This window comes from Lipomyces arxii (assembly GCF_038497795.1).
Source record: "Lipomyces arxii strain Phaff 12-163 unplaced genomic scaffold V1512scaffold_3, whole genome shotgun sequence".
Taxonomy (NCBI): domain Eukaryota; kingdom Fungi; phylum Ascomycota; class Lipomycetes; order Lipomycetales; family Lipomycetaceae; genus Lipomyces; species Lipomyces arxii.
In genome coordinates, this window is record NW_027117702.1 from 103,158 (window position 1) to 115,339 (window position 12,182).

Below are 12,182 nucleotides of genomic sequence, written 5' to 3' on the forward strand. Positions count from 1 at the left end.
ATTTTGGAAGGAATATGAGGAGTTTGTTGCGTAATTTCTGTAGAAAGTAAACATTTCTTTAAACTGTTGAAAGCACTTAGACGAAAAGTATGCGACTGGCAGCTTCACAACCAGGGGTAAATTGAGCGTGCGGCTCAGAAAGCGTCGAGTGGCTGCTTCAGTAGAGGCAAGTTAAGTTGAATGGCACTTCAGACTGGCTTTAAAAAATAATAAGACATTGTGGTTAAATTGCCTATGGCCGCGTTGATATCGCCATTAGTACGTCTAGAGCGAGGATCATTTCAGCCTAAGATTGTTGGATTGTATCGGCAATTGTTTACTGTATATTCACGTGTTTGCTCGAGGCAGTACATTTCTGATGCAACTATAGGAAAGAACAGATGTGCCGAATGATGATGGGTTCTGGGTTGAGTTTTTTTTGTTGAGAGCCAATCCTGCGAGTTTATCCGTGATATTGTCTGGATCAAGTACGGATGAATTGCTGAGGCATCAAGTAGGCTAGAGTATAGGCAGTGAAAGACAAATACTGACATCATAGGCTGTGACGAGGGCCGTGTTTGCGAGAGGAGTCAATGCGCTAAGTGATGAGAACTCAACAGTGGTGCTTAACGCGCTAGAGGTAGGCTCTGACAATAATGATTTAAAGCAAGAGTTGACAAGGTACAGACGTTGACAATGGTGTTGCGGGAAGTGCTTGCGAAACCAATGTCGAGCGCTGAAGCAATTACGGTGTTAGTTGGACTAGAACATGTGGATCGTGTGTTTACGGTATGTTGAGCGCGAGACGGAAGAACTAGATCTGATGGGATTAGACATTTGTGGCTTCGTTAGAGAGAATTATTCGGAAAGGACAGACATGTGAGTTGTTTCCAGTTGGAAAGTGTGAGGACGATTGCTGAATGAGTACAGCTACACTACGGATAGCAGGATTGAGAGCGGCATTGTCTACTGTTTGCGGTGCTTATAAGACCAGTTTGATTAACTTTTTCATTCAACGAGATTTCTTCCCTGCGTTGGTTCAAATCATATACATTGACGAAACCACAAGCCACACGGTTGCATCTTTGATTTTGCTTGGGATCCTCTCCAACTACGACAAACTCGAAGCCTATAATCCTTACCAGACCCGGCTGGCCGACTTTGCGGACAACACGGTCATGCAGCGCATCGTTGCGACCATTGGCCAAATCTGTAAGGAAGCTAGGTCTCAGTACATTGAGGTCATGGACGATGTAGGCGACGGGTTTTCGCTCGAGTCGGTGTTGTCATCTTACGCTGGGATCGCAAAAAGGGCGAAATTGTTTATGACACAGGATACACGGGTTGAGACCGGGGCAAAGCTTTCTGCTTTGTACGTTTGATGTTGGAGTGTAATGATGTAGCTGACAAGAAGGCCACCACTTCCGATCACGGTGTTACTGGCTGCAGGCAATTTTGTGCATGCAAATAAATATTTTGCACGACTACTGATTGAGAGCAAAACCGTTGCACAAGAAGGTACGTGCACTTTGTGATTGAGTGAGAGTACTGACGTGATAGAATCACCGTTTGGGCTGTACATTTCGTTGTCATCGTATCTGGTTCAACACCAACACAGATCCGAGCGTCATGCCTTGTACTCTCGTCAGATGCTACTGGTATTTAGGGTCTTGATTGAAGACGCAGTCACAATGCAGAAACTCATTAGTATTGAGTGCAGATCTGCCATACGGATAAGTCGCCAGCGACAGCCCCCTCTACCGGTCGTCAAGGGCGAACGGTACTTGGCAGAAGGAATACTGGACGCTGCAATTTGCGCGCTGGATCATAACAAGAAGCGAGCGCTCGACGTACCAATGTACTCGCTAGCAGTCGGGATTACTTTGAGAATCATTTCACAGTTAAAACGACTGCGTACACGGTTACGTATGTATTCCGAATAGGTTTGACACGAAAGTTCTGACAGTTTAGCCTACCACTGGTCAGAATTATGGCGGTCCATGTTTTCGTTTCTCAGGTTTGCAAACGGGTCAGCAAGTCACTTGGCATCTTTGCCTGGAATGGACGAGCTCGTCAACGACAGCGTTCGTGTTCTTGTGCTCGCGTTCTCGGCCGGCGAATCGTTTTTAGCCGGCGCGGCAGATTACGACGACATGTTTTACAAACTGATTGAGAACGGTGAGGTTTTGTCGCGCCTGTGCTCGGTATACAACATGCCGCGCGAAAATTCGGCTATAGGGACGTTACTCTCTGTGCTGGAACATTACAAGAATTTGCTGCGCGAGCGCTCGCTTATATCCGGCCAGCTGTCCAGTGAGCAAGTGCAGGAACTTATCAAAACCGGGTATGATACTCTTTCAATTTCAGCTCAGCAAGGAATCGACTCGTGGGACAGGTATAGGGAATCAGATGAGCGGCTGTTTTTAAAAAAAATTGGATCGGTCGCGGTTGCGGACGCAAGAGAGCTGCTGGGCAAGAAGTTGATGCCTGGTATTGACGGACACTTGAATATTGGAGGAAGCACGAGTGAGAAGCAAGGAGAGACGGAGTGATGTGTATGATAGTCCATATAAACGAAAGTAATGAACGAAACATATTGATCTGTCGTTGCCATGGCAACCAAATGAGCCGCACGTCTAGCGGTGCAGTGTTTTGTTTGACGAATGTTACATTGACATTCAACGCGCGACAATGAAACCGACAAATACAAGTGCAAAGGCGAGTGTGCGGACGTATAAATTGAGTGAGTACGATTCTGATGGTGGAGCTGCGCACGGTGTGAGAGTAGTTGCAAGCGCGGTCGCAAAAGCGCGTCGGATTCTTGTTGTCACAGGTGCAGGTATTTCATGCAATGCAGGCATTCCGGTATGTTTTTACACCTATTAGTATAGACCGGGGCTTAATTGTTAGGATTTTAGGAGTGAGAATGGACTGTACGCAATGGTAAAGAAAGAGTATCCTGACGCGGTACTGAAAGGAAGAGACTTGTTCGACTCAATACTGTTCAGTAACCGGACATCTACTGCCGTGTTTTGCACGTTCATGGCTAGATTACGATCACAGATTTTGTTAGCGCGGTCTACTACGGCACATAAGTTTATCAAGTTGTTACAGGACAAACATAAGTTGCTGCGATGCTACACGCAAAACATTGACGGACTTGAGACGCGAGACGGATTGAGTGTAGGAGTCACGGGGCGGAAGGGCGAGGTTGTGCAGTTGCATGGAGATATTCATGTGCTGAAGTGTACCATGTGTGGGACTAAAGTTGAGTGGAGTCAGGCAGACGCGGACACGCTGGCGGAGGGAGAGGTGCCGGAATGCGAGACGTGTCGTGAGACAGCCGAGAGGCGGATGAGTGCTGGAAAACGGTGTACCGGGGTCGGTATTTTACGTCCAAACATTGTGTTGTACGGCGAAGACCATCCTGATGGCGACGGTATTGGCAGGTGCATGACGGCCGACATCCGGGCGCGGCCAGATTGTCTAATCATTGCAGGCACGTCGCTTAAAGTGCACGGAATCAAGCAGCTGGTGCGAAGTGCGGCCAAGGCGGTGCATGCGGCAGGTGGAATAGTAGTGTACGTTAACACGACTCGGCCGGGGAACTGCTGGGCTGGTGTGATTGATTATCACGTCGAAAGTGATTGTGATGACTGGGTTGAGAATTTACGCGTGCATCAGCCGGAATTGTTTCTGAAGCAGACAAAATTGTCGGTGAAGCAAAAGAAGTCAAGCACAATTAAAGTATTGTGTCCGATTGCAAGTGATGTTCCAGTGAGTAAGAAACGGAAGGCCATAGAAGTTATGGGAAGGCCGGTGAAGATTGCACGTGAAATGAAGTCGACGCGGATTGCAATTGCACTGACAAATTAATGAAATTTTAAAGTATATAATAGAAACAAATCTATTCACTAACAAAGTATGCGACAAACTCCTATATAGCTTACCACCATAACGAGCAAAAACCAAAAATAACCTTCACCCGTCACACTCAATAAACAAAACCTAGAACTATAATAGAAAAATTAACGACTAAACGGTCTGAGCAGGACGGGTAGTAGGTGTTGGGCCCCGGAGAATGGCCTGTTCCATCCGTCTGGCGCGGAAGAAATTGTAGAGTGATTTTATCAGAATAAACCAGCCGATCCACATTAGCAAGAAGGAAAACAAATGGCTGTCGTCTGATTGTTGGCCGGCAGTGTCCGATGGATTGGTATCGTTTGATGACTGAACCATGTACGAGTTCGGATCAGCAGCGGCAGAAGCAGCAGCTGCGGCGGCATCAACCCCGGATCCAACACCTGTTTCCTCCTGTTGTGGGTAACGAAGATAGAAACCATATTGGATCAGAGTGATTCCGAGACCAGCGCGGGAACCATTCTTTGCGGCATGAGTTGTATGAAGAAGATAAGTAAGCAAGAAACCGATAAACTGGAACGACATAGAAATGAGCATATTCCAGACAAAGTTGAAGAAGTTGCCAACCGGAAGTCCATCAATATAGATTTCGTCGCCGGTCATTCCGGGAGCGAGAATTGTTGTTTCCCAGTAAGGCGGAGTTGCATCAGCTGCAGCTTCCTCGTACGACGGCGGATTTTCTTCTGCTGGTTTTTCTCTTGCTGCCTCAGGTTTTGCCATGATGTTTGCGAATACGCCGTCATTTGAGTTTGAAGGCGCTGAGTGCTGATGTGAGGCAGATGCAGAAGTTGAAGCAGAAACAGATGATGATGATGAAGAAGAAGATGCCAAAGATGAAGGTGCTAATGTTGCTAATAATCGTGAATCCTCTTCACTTTGAGTCTGCTCATTGTTTGCAGTTGTTGTAGTAGTGGCGTCATGATGATAAACAAAATCGTCATGATTGTCGTCATCCAATTCGCCATCACTCTCAGGAACATCAAATGAACGAGCAAGCGGATCATCAGGTAAAATTGGCATATAAGAAGCGGTCGATCTAAATGAAGGAGGAGGCGATTTCGGGACTATTTCCGTTGAAGCTGAGTCAGCTTGCGTATTGGTTGTTGCTAACTATACGATGTTAGTGATGTTATTGATGGTACGGTAAAAAAGCAATTTACCTTTGAATATTTGCGACCTAAACGTGGCATTTTTGCGACGAAAATGAAATGTTTTGTGTGTTAAAAGAGATGACAAAAGGCGAAAGGCAAGCGAGGAATAAACGAGTCAGTATTGAAGTAGTAAATATTACAGCACGAGGTCCGTATGTGTCAGCATCAATTTTAACTTGGCACAGTGCCGTGACAGTTATGTCCACGTGATAATACGGCACGTGACATTTGGCGCTCTCTTCAATTGGTAAATGTTTGTATGAATGCAAAATAAATGCGAATACAATAAAAATGCCAAATAGATTCACGATTCAGTCAAAATTCCTGACTCGTCTTTCTGTTGGGCAAGGAGCAGTTCGTTTGCCATATAATGCTACGTCATTGACACTTAAATTCAAGACCCTTAACAAGTATGGGCATATGGGTGCAAGGTATATATTATACATATCTCTATATGGCATATATAGGTCTATTTATACTGACAAAACAGAAAATTCTGGAAGGAATACTTACCTAAAATACAATTTCATAATCCTAATCTAGCTATTTCCGTTATCAGAACATCGCCACAGTCAAAAGAAGATGAAGAGAACGAACCTGCAAGTTTGAGTGTGATCTTTAGTATGTGAAGTCTTGTGAATACGCCCCTAAAGCAAACAAAGCATACTAACGGAATAGACGACAGACCGCCGTTTGAACTTGATATTAAAAACATGAGATCTGAAGCAATTCTTCATCAATTCATAAACGGAACTTCGGCTGAACAAGTCAATCTCAATAAGTTCCCAGTTGGGAAACCTGATTTAAGACGGAAAATGAATGCTTAGATGTTTGTATATAGTATATAATTAATACAATCCAGTACACTATAGCCCTCAATATGGCCTGGAGATGCACTTCGTCTTCAAACTCAGGGCTAGTCGATAATCTTACAAATGCTCAAATACTCAAATCCCCTCAAATTATTAATGCAATGCGCTCAACAGACAGAGCGTTTTTCTCACCCCGATCACCATATCAAGATGCTCCACAATCAATTGGCCATGGCGCTACAATCTCAGCTCCTCATATGCACGCCATGGCTCTCGAATCACTTCAACAGTATTTACATCCAGGTGCAACTGTACTCGACGTCGGATCAGGTTCTGGATATTTAGTTGCAGTCATGTCCAAACTGGTGCAACCAAACGGGGTCGTATGTGGAATCGAGCACATTCAAGCGTTACACGAGTCCGCAATATTAAACTTCATCGCTTCAGATCCAGATGCACAACGTTTACTCGACTCTCAACAAGTTCGCTTTGAGTGTGCCGACGGACGGCAAGGCTGGCCTGGACTCACCTTCGACGCCATCCAGTAAGTATACTTGTCCCTTGTTAACAGGCGCTCACTCTTAGCGTTGGCGCTGCTGCTCATATTGTCCCCCAATCTCTTATTGAGCAGCTTAATTCACCTGGCATGATCTTCATCCCCGTAGGCACACCGGGAAGTCAGTACATTTACGAAATTTCAAAAGATAGTCGCGGACAAGTCACTCATTCAAAGAAATACGGCGTATCCTATGTCCCACTGACAGATGTCTCGCACTACGCCTAGTACCAATGTCTAGTAAGCAATAGCACCACAATGTCAAGCAATAGACAGTATCGCTACGTCTCTATTCTACGTATGCTATTCGTATATATAAATGCACATTAAGCAAGACCGTAACCCAAACTCCGGCTTGACTGTACTACACGTATCGTCTCCTAGTACACAAAACTCACAGCGCACTCATTGTATTATCATGCTCGATTCCGGGGGTCACACTCGAGATGAACTTCAAGAAAATCACAAGATACTGATCCACTCTGATAGCAGCGTCTCCACCTTCCTCAGTCGTCGCACCCGCTGCAAGGTCTTCCCACTCCTCGGAATCAAGTCCGAGGCCATCAATCTTGTCGACCATATCTTGCTCATCGGTCTTCGCAGCGAGCCGCCTCTGCCGCGCTTCCGCCCGGTTTAACATCAACTTCATAACTGCTGCATGACGGCACGGATGAATCGATACCATTGTTACATTGTCCAGAAATGGCGCAGTCTCAATAGTGACTGTCTTGTCCTTGTATTCAGACACAATGTCCTCAAACATCTCGTCCGGCGACAAGGGACCGCCCGTTGCATTGAACCCTGACAAGTACATCTTCGGAACGCGATACGACGTCGAGTACGTGATATATAAACTATATGACCGATCTGGTACCGATGTCTGAACTGCTCCCTCACTCTCCGATAAATACCCCGGATCAGCCATCTCGTTTGCCTCCATATCATCAATATCAATTACATCCTCTTCCGGCTGTATCTGTGTATGTTTCTGACCCTGTCTACTCGCCTGAACTGGATTCGAATAAGTCACCGTAAACCCGTCCTCATCCTCATCCTCTTCCTCCTGTTCAAATCCACCAACAGCAGTTTGAGCTCGAACATTACATGCAACATGTTTTGTCACCAAAAACTGCTTGTCTGCAGGTAGAAAATCTCGTCTCTTTGACTCCGGCCCGGTGCCCCTATTTAGTCAGCCCTACACTTTCCTCTCCCTCACACTACATACCACGACCATGTAGGAAACTTGTACACCAAATAATCACCTGCGAGCACAAACTCCTCCGGCGTGATCTCACCTGTCTGCTTAAATGTAGACACGTCAGATATCGGCGCTAAATACTCTCTCAACGACGATATTGTACTCCTAAGCCGTAACATTGTTATGTGCACAGTAATAAAATGTGCTGTATCCCATTTGACACTCACGGCTATTGAATATGTCACAGAAGGTTACCCGGATCAATTATGTCATACCCCACATACTCCAATATTTACAAATTACTAATTACTGTCGAAAAATTATTCTACAAAAAATTGATACAGGATTTAAATCTGCGCCAATCAACAAGCATAAAACACAATAACTCAACAGAGCCGGATGGTGGGGATCTTCGGTGTCTCGGGAATTAAACCCCTGAAAACGGCTGATCTCTTACCACCGGATCATCCCAGTCCATCACCAAAATGCCTTCTCGAAGACGTAGCAGGAAGCACAGTAAAGACTCGTCACCAGAGTCTCCGCTGAAAGACAGCGTGACGGTTGATAATCCGACTGGCGCGACTCCGATCAACGACAATGAAGACGAGGTGCGAGATCAAGTAAAGCTTACGGTCGAAAAGACCAAACATCATAGGCATCATAGACATCCGTTTAAACAGTCTCGAAAATTTGTATTTGCTCTTGGTGCTCTTGCTGGTATTGTTTTAGCCTGGTATTTTGCTGCATCGCCGGAATTTGACTTCTCGCTCGATTCGTTTGCGGATCTTAATCTTGACTCGTTGTCGGAGTTTATAGAGGATATGAAGGGTAGACTCCCAGCCGGAGTATTGCGAGAAGCAACTGATTTGCAAAAAACAGACGAGAGCGTGTTGACTGACCCTTTTTCGATTGGAAAAGCGCTGTATAGGGAGGGATTTAGAGCTGAGTTTCCTGTCATCATGGTATGACTGTTTACACTTCAGTGTACACTACTGATATTCAGGTTCCCGGTGTAATTTCAACCGGCTTAGAGTCGTGGAGTGTTATTGGTGCATTGAACTGCACTACTGAGCAGTACTTTAGAAAAAGACTTTGGGTATGTATGCTCAATCGTAAACGAATTGGCTAATAAAATAGGGAAGTTGGAACATGCTAAGAGCCATGTTACTTGACAAATCATGCTGGCTGGTACGATTTTCTAGCTAAATTGACTATACTAATGAAAAGAAACAAATCATGCTGGACCCATATACCGGACTTGATCCTGAAGGATTCAAGCTTAGAGCTGCCCAAGGCCTTGAAGCAGGTTAGTTGTGTTGCCTCATGGCATGCGTCGTTAATGGACAGCCGATTTTTTCATTACGGGGTACTGGATCTGGAACAAAATTTTGGAGAATTTAGCTGTGATTGCATACGTACGTTACGCGACTTGTATTTGGCATATCTAACTAACAGGACCCAAACATGATGTACTCTGCTGCTTACGATTGGCGGTTATCGTACATGGACCTCGAACGAAGAGACATGTACTTCTCCAAACTCAAAGCTTTGATTGAACTGAACAAGTCTCGGCTAGGGAAGAAGACCGTGCTGACAAGCCACAGCATGGGTTCACAAGTTGTGTTTTACTTTTTCAAATGGGTCGAGGCTGACGGCGAACATTTTGGCAACGGCGGCAAGTCCTGGGTGAATAATCACATTGAGGCATTTATCGACATTGCAGGCTCGACTTTAGGCACGCCGAAGTCCATCGTTGCTCTGCTAAGTGGCGAAATGAGAGACACGGTCGAACTTAACGCATTGGCGGTGTATGGCCTAGAGAAGTTCTTCTCCAGAGCCGAGCGTGCGCTTTTGCTGAGATCGTTTCCGGGCGTCGCGAGCATGCTGCCTAAAGGCGGCGACGCTGTCTGGGGCAATCTTGAAGGCGCAGTCGACGACGGCGGTAATCGGACTGTTAGCTTTGGCAATTTCATCCAGTTCAAACATACGCTCTCACCGCTTTCTGCCAACAACTTGACCGTGGCACAGAGCATCGACTATTTATTCTCGCAGGCGCCGGCTTGGTTTAAAGATCGTGTAACGGAAAACTATAGTCACGGCTTAGCGCAGACGAGAGCGCAGGTCGAAGCTAACGAAAACAATCCGACAAAATGGGTTAATCCTCTAGAAGTTGCGCTGCCGAACGCGCCTGAGATGGCAATCTACTGTCTCTACGGCGTCGGCAAACCGACCGAGCGCGCATATGTTTACCAAGAAGAGCGCGACAAGGGTCTGATTAACCTGAACGTGACCATCGCCGGATCGGTGGACGACTCAGTAAAGATGGGCGAGGGAGACGGTACGGTCAGTCTACTGACCCACGCGATGTGTCATCGGTGGAAAGAGCAGGGCAGCAAGTTTAACCCCGGCGGCGTCAAGGTCAAAGTCGTCGAGATGTTGCACGAGCCCGAACGGTTCGACGTGCGTGGCGGTGAGAAAACGGCTGACCATGTTGACATTTTGGGCCGGGCGGAGTTGAACGAAATGGTGTTAAAAATTGCCGCCGGGCGCGGGAATGAAATCCAGGAACGGCTGGTGAGTAAATTGGAGCAGTACGCTGCAGTGATGGATTTTGGGGAAGATTAGGCCTTGTATATTTTTTTTGTAGATTTGTATAATAGACTAATCTTACATTTCCGTCCGAACACAAAAGTTACAAAAATATTCCGTTTGAAGCCTGCACGATGGCAGTGCTCCGCTTGGCGTCCAGAAATAGCTCTTCAGCCTCTTCAATATCAGCAACCGTAATCTCCTGCCGTCCCTTAGCCCGAGACAAGATCGAGGCCGGAGCCATCAACTGCAGAGCGTAGCGTAGACTTGTATGCACACCCTGGTCCGCCAGCTTGTCGAGCGCCGGGTCGGCGATAGTCAGCATCTCAGTATTCTTTCTCTTCTCGACGATAAGCTTAATCTCTTCTTTGTTGTAAGGCAGGGTACGGACAATTAGTAATCGGTCGACCAAATCAGGCGGCACGCCGTGCGGTGCCACAATGTCTTCCGTCCCGCGGATCGTGGCCATGCCTCTGTTAGACGCGAGCACAACTACAGGCGAGATGCTAGACTCGAGCGCACGGTTGAGGTACGTGAAACACTCGATGTCGAGCATGTGGACCTCGTCGATAAAGAGCACACCCGGCACGAGCTCGGCGACGCCTTGATCGATGTACTTGTTGACGACCTTGTTGATTTCCTGCCGTAACTTGTCTGTGATCTCTGTCTTCTTTGGTTTCATGAGCTGGCCCATCATCGACATGATGTCCTGTCCGCCTTGAGGTCTAGCGTTTGCAATGTCGAGGTCGTGCAATGTCACGTCCTGAACGATTTCCTTCTTCTTGTGTACGTCGCCTTTTGGCAATGGGACGTATTCTTCAGCTTCGAGGTCAAACTCTGTCGCGTACGCATCAGATCTTCCAACCCGTTTCACCGCACCAGTGTTTGCTTCGATATAAATGATGTCGCCCACACTGACCCGCTCCTTCTGAATGCTCTCATATATACTCGGATCCAGCCGTAGTTGCTTCGTGCCTTTGAACGACTTTAAACCCACAACAACGTGACTGATAGTCTTACCGTACCCTCCCAGTGGATTCTCTGCCTCTTCAGGCGTGAGTTCAGTGACTTCGCCTTCATAAACTTCTTTTGTTTCCTTGATCCGTAATCCGATCGCACGTCTAAAGTTCTCCATCAAGGCCTCCGTTTTCTTGACCTCGGCAGAAAAGATCTCGCTGCCAGTGATCGGACAGAATGGTACTTTAGGTCCGAGTTCTTGTGACATTGCGAGTGCCAATGCGGTCTTACCTGTTCCCGGCCCTCCAGCCAACAGGATCGCCCTTCCTGACATTTTCTTTGCCTTGATCATGTCTACAATAATACCACAAGCCTAATCCTGTTATTACAATAATTACTTGTCGTCCACGCGCTAAACTCACCTCACGGGCATTTTGCTGGCCAATAAACCCTCCATCTTGTCTAGTCGCAAGTCCACGTTCATCTAGTCCAAGTCCTTTAATATGAGTATGTGCCGCAGTTCGATTATCACGACCGCCGGACTTCATCTCATTAATTTCGACCATCGTTGGGGTTTTTATTGCGATGTAAAGTGGTTTTGGAGGATTTTTATGTTAAATTTGTGATGCCTCCTGACTTGTGCGAGCGGCTCACCACAGTGTGCTACTAGTAACTAAGTACATAGTTATGACATAATATCATACAGTACTATCTACACGTTACAATATTCTAACTTTTGACCAATACCAAACCAAATGAATGACCCATGCAAATGCGATATAGACACACTTAATCTTCATCCTCCTCTTCTTCCCCTTCATCATCATCATCCTCTTCTGCCTCGTCGTCAATTAAATCACTGCCCTCTTCTTCTTCTTCTTCTTCTTCTCCTTCACCTTCATCATTAACGTCGTCATCCTCTTCTTCCTCTTCCTCTTCCTCTTCCTCTTCCTCTTCCTCTTCCTCTTCCTCTTCCTCTTCCTCTTCCTCTTCCTCTTCCTCTTCCTCTTCCTCTTCCG

The 12,182-nt window shown here is 46.4% G+C and overlaps 9 protein-coding genes across 9 annotated transcripts in view; 5 read left to right on the top strand and 4 right to left on the bottom strand.

Moving 5' to 3' along the window:
- Positions 1-147: 147 nt before the first annotated feature.
- V1512DRAFT_96354 (uncharacterized protein) lies at positions 148-2,681 on the top strand. The gene is made up of 9 exons (XM_066918570.1): positions 148-321; positions 371-493; positions 539-619; positions 667-768; positions 813-858; positions 910-1,351; positions 1,394-1,497; positions 1,540-1,905; positions 1,951-2,681. The coding sequence occupies exons 1-9, from the start codon at positions 235-237 to the stop codon at positions 2,529-2,531; spliced, it is 1,932 nt and encodes a 643-aa protein (XP_066772870.1). The 5' UTR covers positions 148-234; the 3' UTR covers positions 2,532-2,681.
- Positions 2,297-3,935, top strand: V1512DRAFT_96427 (DHS-like NAD/FAD-binding domain-containing protein). Its single transcript, XM_066918571.1, has 2 exons — positions 2,297-2,844; positions 2,890-3,935. The coding sequence occupies exons 1-2, from the start codon at positions 2,671-2,673 to the stop codon at positions 3,853-3,855; spliced, it is 1,140 nt and encodes a 379-aa protein (XP_066772871.1). The 5' UTR covers positions 2,297-2,670; the 3' UTR covers positions 3,856-3,935.
- V1512DRAFT_258859 (uncharacterized protein) lies at positions 3,871-5,190 on the bottom strand. The gene is made up of 2 exons (XM_066915511.1): positions 5,061-5,190; positions 3,871-5,010 (listed from the first exon to the last, which is right to left on the bottom strand). The coding sequence occupies exons 1-2, from the start codon at positions 5,088-5,090 to the stop codon at positions 4,015-4,017; spliced, it is 1,026 nt and encodes a 341-aa protein (XP_066772872.1). The 5' UTR covers positions 5,091-5,190; the 3' UTR covers positions 3,871-4,014.
- A 121-nt stretch (positions 5,191-5,311) lies between these two features.
- V1512DRAFT_258862 (mitochondrial 54S ribosomal protein mL61) lies at positions 5,312-5,927 on the top strand. Its single transcript, XM_066915512.1, has 3 exons — positions 5,312-5,482; positions 5,542-5,672; positions 5,730-5,927. Exons 1-3 carry the CDS (start codon positions 5,343-5,345, stop codon positions 5,876-5,878), a joined length of 420 nt encoding a protein of 139 aa, XP_066772873.1. The 5' UTR covers positions 5,312-5,342; the 3' UTR covers positions 5,879-5,927.
- Positions 5,928-6,716, top strand: V1512DRAFT_258864 (protein-L-isoaspartate O-methyltransferase). Its single transcript, XM_066915513.1, has 2 exons — positions 5,928-6,407; positions 6,449-6,716. Exons 1-2 carry the CDS (start codon positions 5,932-5,934, stop codon positions 6,645-6,647), a joined length of 675 nt encoding a protein of 224 aa, XP_066772874.1. The 5' UTR covers positions 5,928-5,931; the 3' UTR covers positions 6,648-6,716.
- A 9-nt stretch (positions 6,717-6,725) lies between these two features.
- On the bottom strand, positions 6,726-7,811 carry V1512DRAFT_274406 (autophagocytosis associated protein). Its single transcript, XM_066917775.1, has 2 exons — positions 7,645-7,811; positions 6,726-7,600 (listed from the first exon to the last, which is right to left on the bottom strand). The coding sequence occupies exons 1-2, from the start codon at positions 7,794-7,796 to the stop codon at positions 6,814-6,816; spliced, it is 939 nt and encodes a 312-aa protein (XP_066772875.1). The 5' UTR covers positions 7,797-7,811; the 3' UTR covers positions 6,726-6,813.
- Positions 7,812-7,950: 139 nt separating this feature from the next.
- Positions 7,951-10,291, top strand: V1512DRAFT_274407 (Lecithin:cholesterol acyltransferase-domain-containing protein). The gene is made up of 6 exons (XM_066917776.1): positions 7,951-8,579; positions 8,621-8,713; positions 8,755-8,805; positions 8,845-8,923; positions 8,965-9,032; positions 9,073-10,291. Exons 1-6 carry the CDS (start codon positions 8,103-8,105, stop codon positions 10,240-10,242), a joined length of 1,938 nt encoding a protein of 645 aa, XP_066772876.1. The 5' UTR covers positions 7,951-8,102; the 3' UTR covers positions 10,243-10,291.
- Positions 10,229-11,788, bottom strand: V1512DRAFT_234628 (TIP49 C-terminus-domain-containing protein). Its single transcript, XM_066914062.1, has 2 exons — positions 11,586-11,788; positions 10,229-11,536 (listed from the first exon to the last, which is right to left on the bottom strand). The coding sequence occupies exons 1-2, from the start codon at positions 11,727-11,729 to the stop codon at positions 10,310-10,312; spliced, it is 1,371 nt and encodes a 456-aa protein (XP_066772877.1). The 5' UTR covers positions 11,730-11,788; the 3' UTR covers positions 10,229-10,309.
- A 164-nt stretch (positions 11,789-11,952) lies between these two features.
- The window catches only part of V1512DRAFT_285345 (Dip2/Utp12 family-domain-containing protein), a gene marked incomplete at its 3' end in the record, with an annotated part of 1,432 nt that continues 1,202 nt past the window's right edge, over positions 11,953-12,182 (bottom strand). The window contains exon 3 of the mRNA XM_066918045.1: positions 11,953-12,022. Within this exon, the coding sequence (XP_066772878.1) occupies positions 11,953-12,022 (70 nt within the window). The remainder of the gene's footprint in view (positions 12,023-12,182) is intronic.

Coding starts and splice junctions, on each gene's coding strand:
- V1512DRAFT_274407 (XM_066917776.1), top strand. CDS start 8,103: ATGCCTTCTCGAAGACGTAGCAGGAAGCACAGTAAAGACTCGTCACCA. Junction 8,580..8,620: donor CTGAGTTTCCTGTCATCATG/GTATGACTGTTT, acceptor ACTGATATTCAG/GTTCCCGGTGTAATTTCAAC. Junction 8,924..8,964: donor TGCCCAAGGCCTTGAAGCAG/GTTAGTTGTGTT, acceptor GTTAATGGACAG/CCGATTTTTTCATTACGGGG.
- V1512DRAFT_96427 (XM_066918571.1), top strand. CDS start 2,671: ATGAAACCGACAAATACAAGTGCAAAGGCGAGTGTGCGGACGTATAAA. Junction 2,845..2,889: donor CATGCAATGCAGGCATTCCG/GTATGTTTTTAC, acceptor CTTAATTGTTAG/GATTTTAGGAGTGAGAATGG.
- V1512DRAFT_234628 (XM_066914062.1), bottom strand. CDS start 11,729: ATGGTCGAAATTAATGAGATGAAGTCCGGCGGTCGTGATAATCGAACT. Junction 11,537..11,585: donor GCCAGCAAAATGCCCGTGAG/GTGAGTTTAGCG, acceptor TAACAGGATTAG/GCTTGTGGTATTATTGTAGA.
- V1512DRAFT_258859 (XM_066915511.1), bottom strand. CDS start 5,090: ATGCCACGTTTAGGTCGCAAATATTCAAAG. Junction 5,011..5,060: donor TAGGTCGCAAATATTCAAAG/GTAAATTGCTTT, acceptor AACATCGTATAG/TTAGCAACAACCAATACGCA.
- V1512DRAFT_258862 (XM_066915512.1), top strand. CDS start 5,343: ATGCCAAATAGATTCACGATTCAGTCAAAATTCCTGACTCGTCTTTCT. Junction 5,483..5,541: donor TATGGGCATATGGGTGCAAG/GTATATATTATA, acceptor CTGACAAAACAG/AAAATTCTGGAAGGAATACT. Junction 5,673..5,729: donor AAGTTTGAGTGTGATCTTTA/GTATGTGAAGTC, acceptor CTAACGGAATAG/ACGACAGACCGCCGTTTGAA.
- V1512DRAFT_96354 (XM_066918570.1), top strand. CDS start 235: ATGGCCGCGTTGATATCGCCATTAGTACGTCTAGAGCGAGGATCATTT. Junction 859..909: donor TATTCGGAAAGGACAGACAT/GTGAGTTGTTTC, acceptor GAATGAGTACAG/CTACACTACGGATAGCAGGA. Junction 1,498..1,539: donor CAAAACCGTTGCACAAGAAG/GTACGTGCACTT, acceptor CTGACGTGATAG/AATCACCGTTTGGGCTGTAC.
- V1512DRAFT_258864 (XM_066915513.1), top strand. CDS start 5,932: ATGGCCTGGAGATGCACTTCGTCTTCAAACTCAGGGCTAGTCGATAAT. Junction 6,408..6,448: donor CTCACCTTCGACGCCATCCA/GTAAGTATACTT, acceptor GCTCACTCTTAG/CGTTGGCGCTGCTGCTCATA.
- V1512DRAFT_274406 (XM_066917775.1), bottom strand. CDS start 7,796: ATGTTACGGCTTAGGAGTACAATATCGTCGTTGAGAGAGTATTTAGCG. Junction 7,601..7,644: donor AAGTTTCCTACATGGTCGTG/GTATGTAGTGTG, acceptor CTGACTAAATAG/GGGCACCGGGCCGGAGTCAA.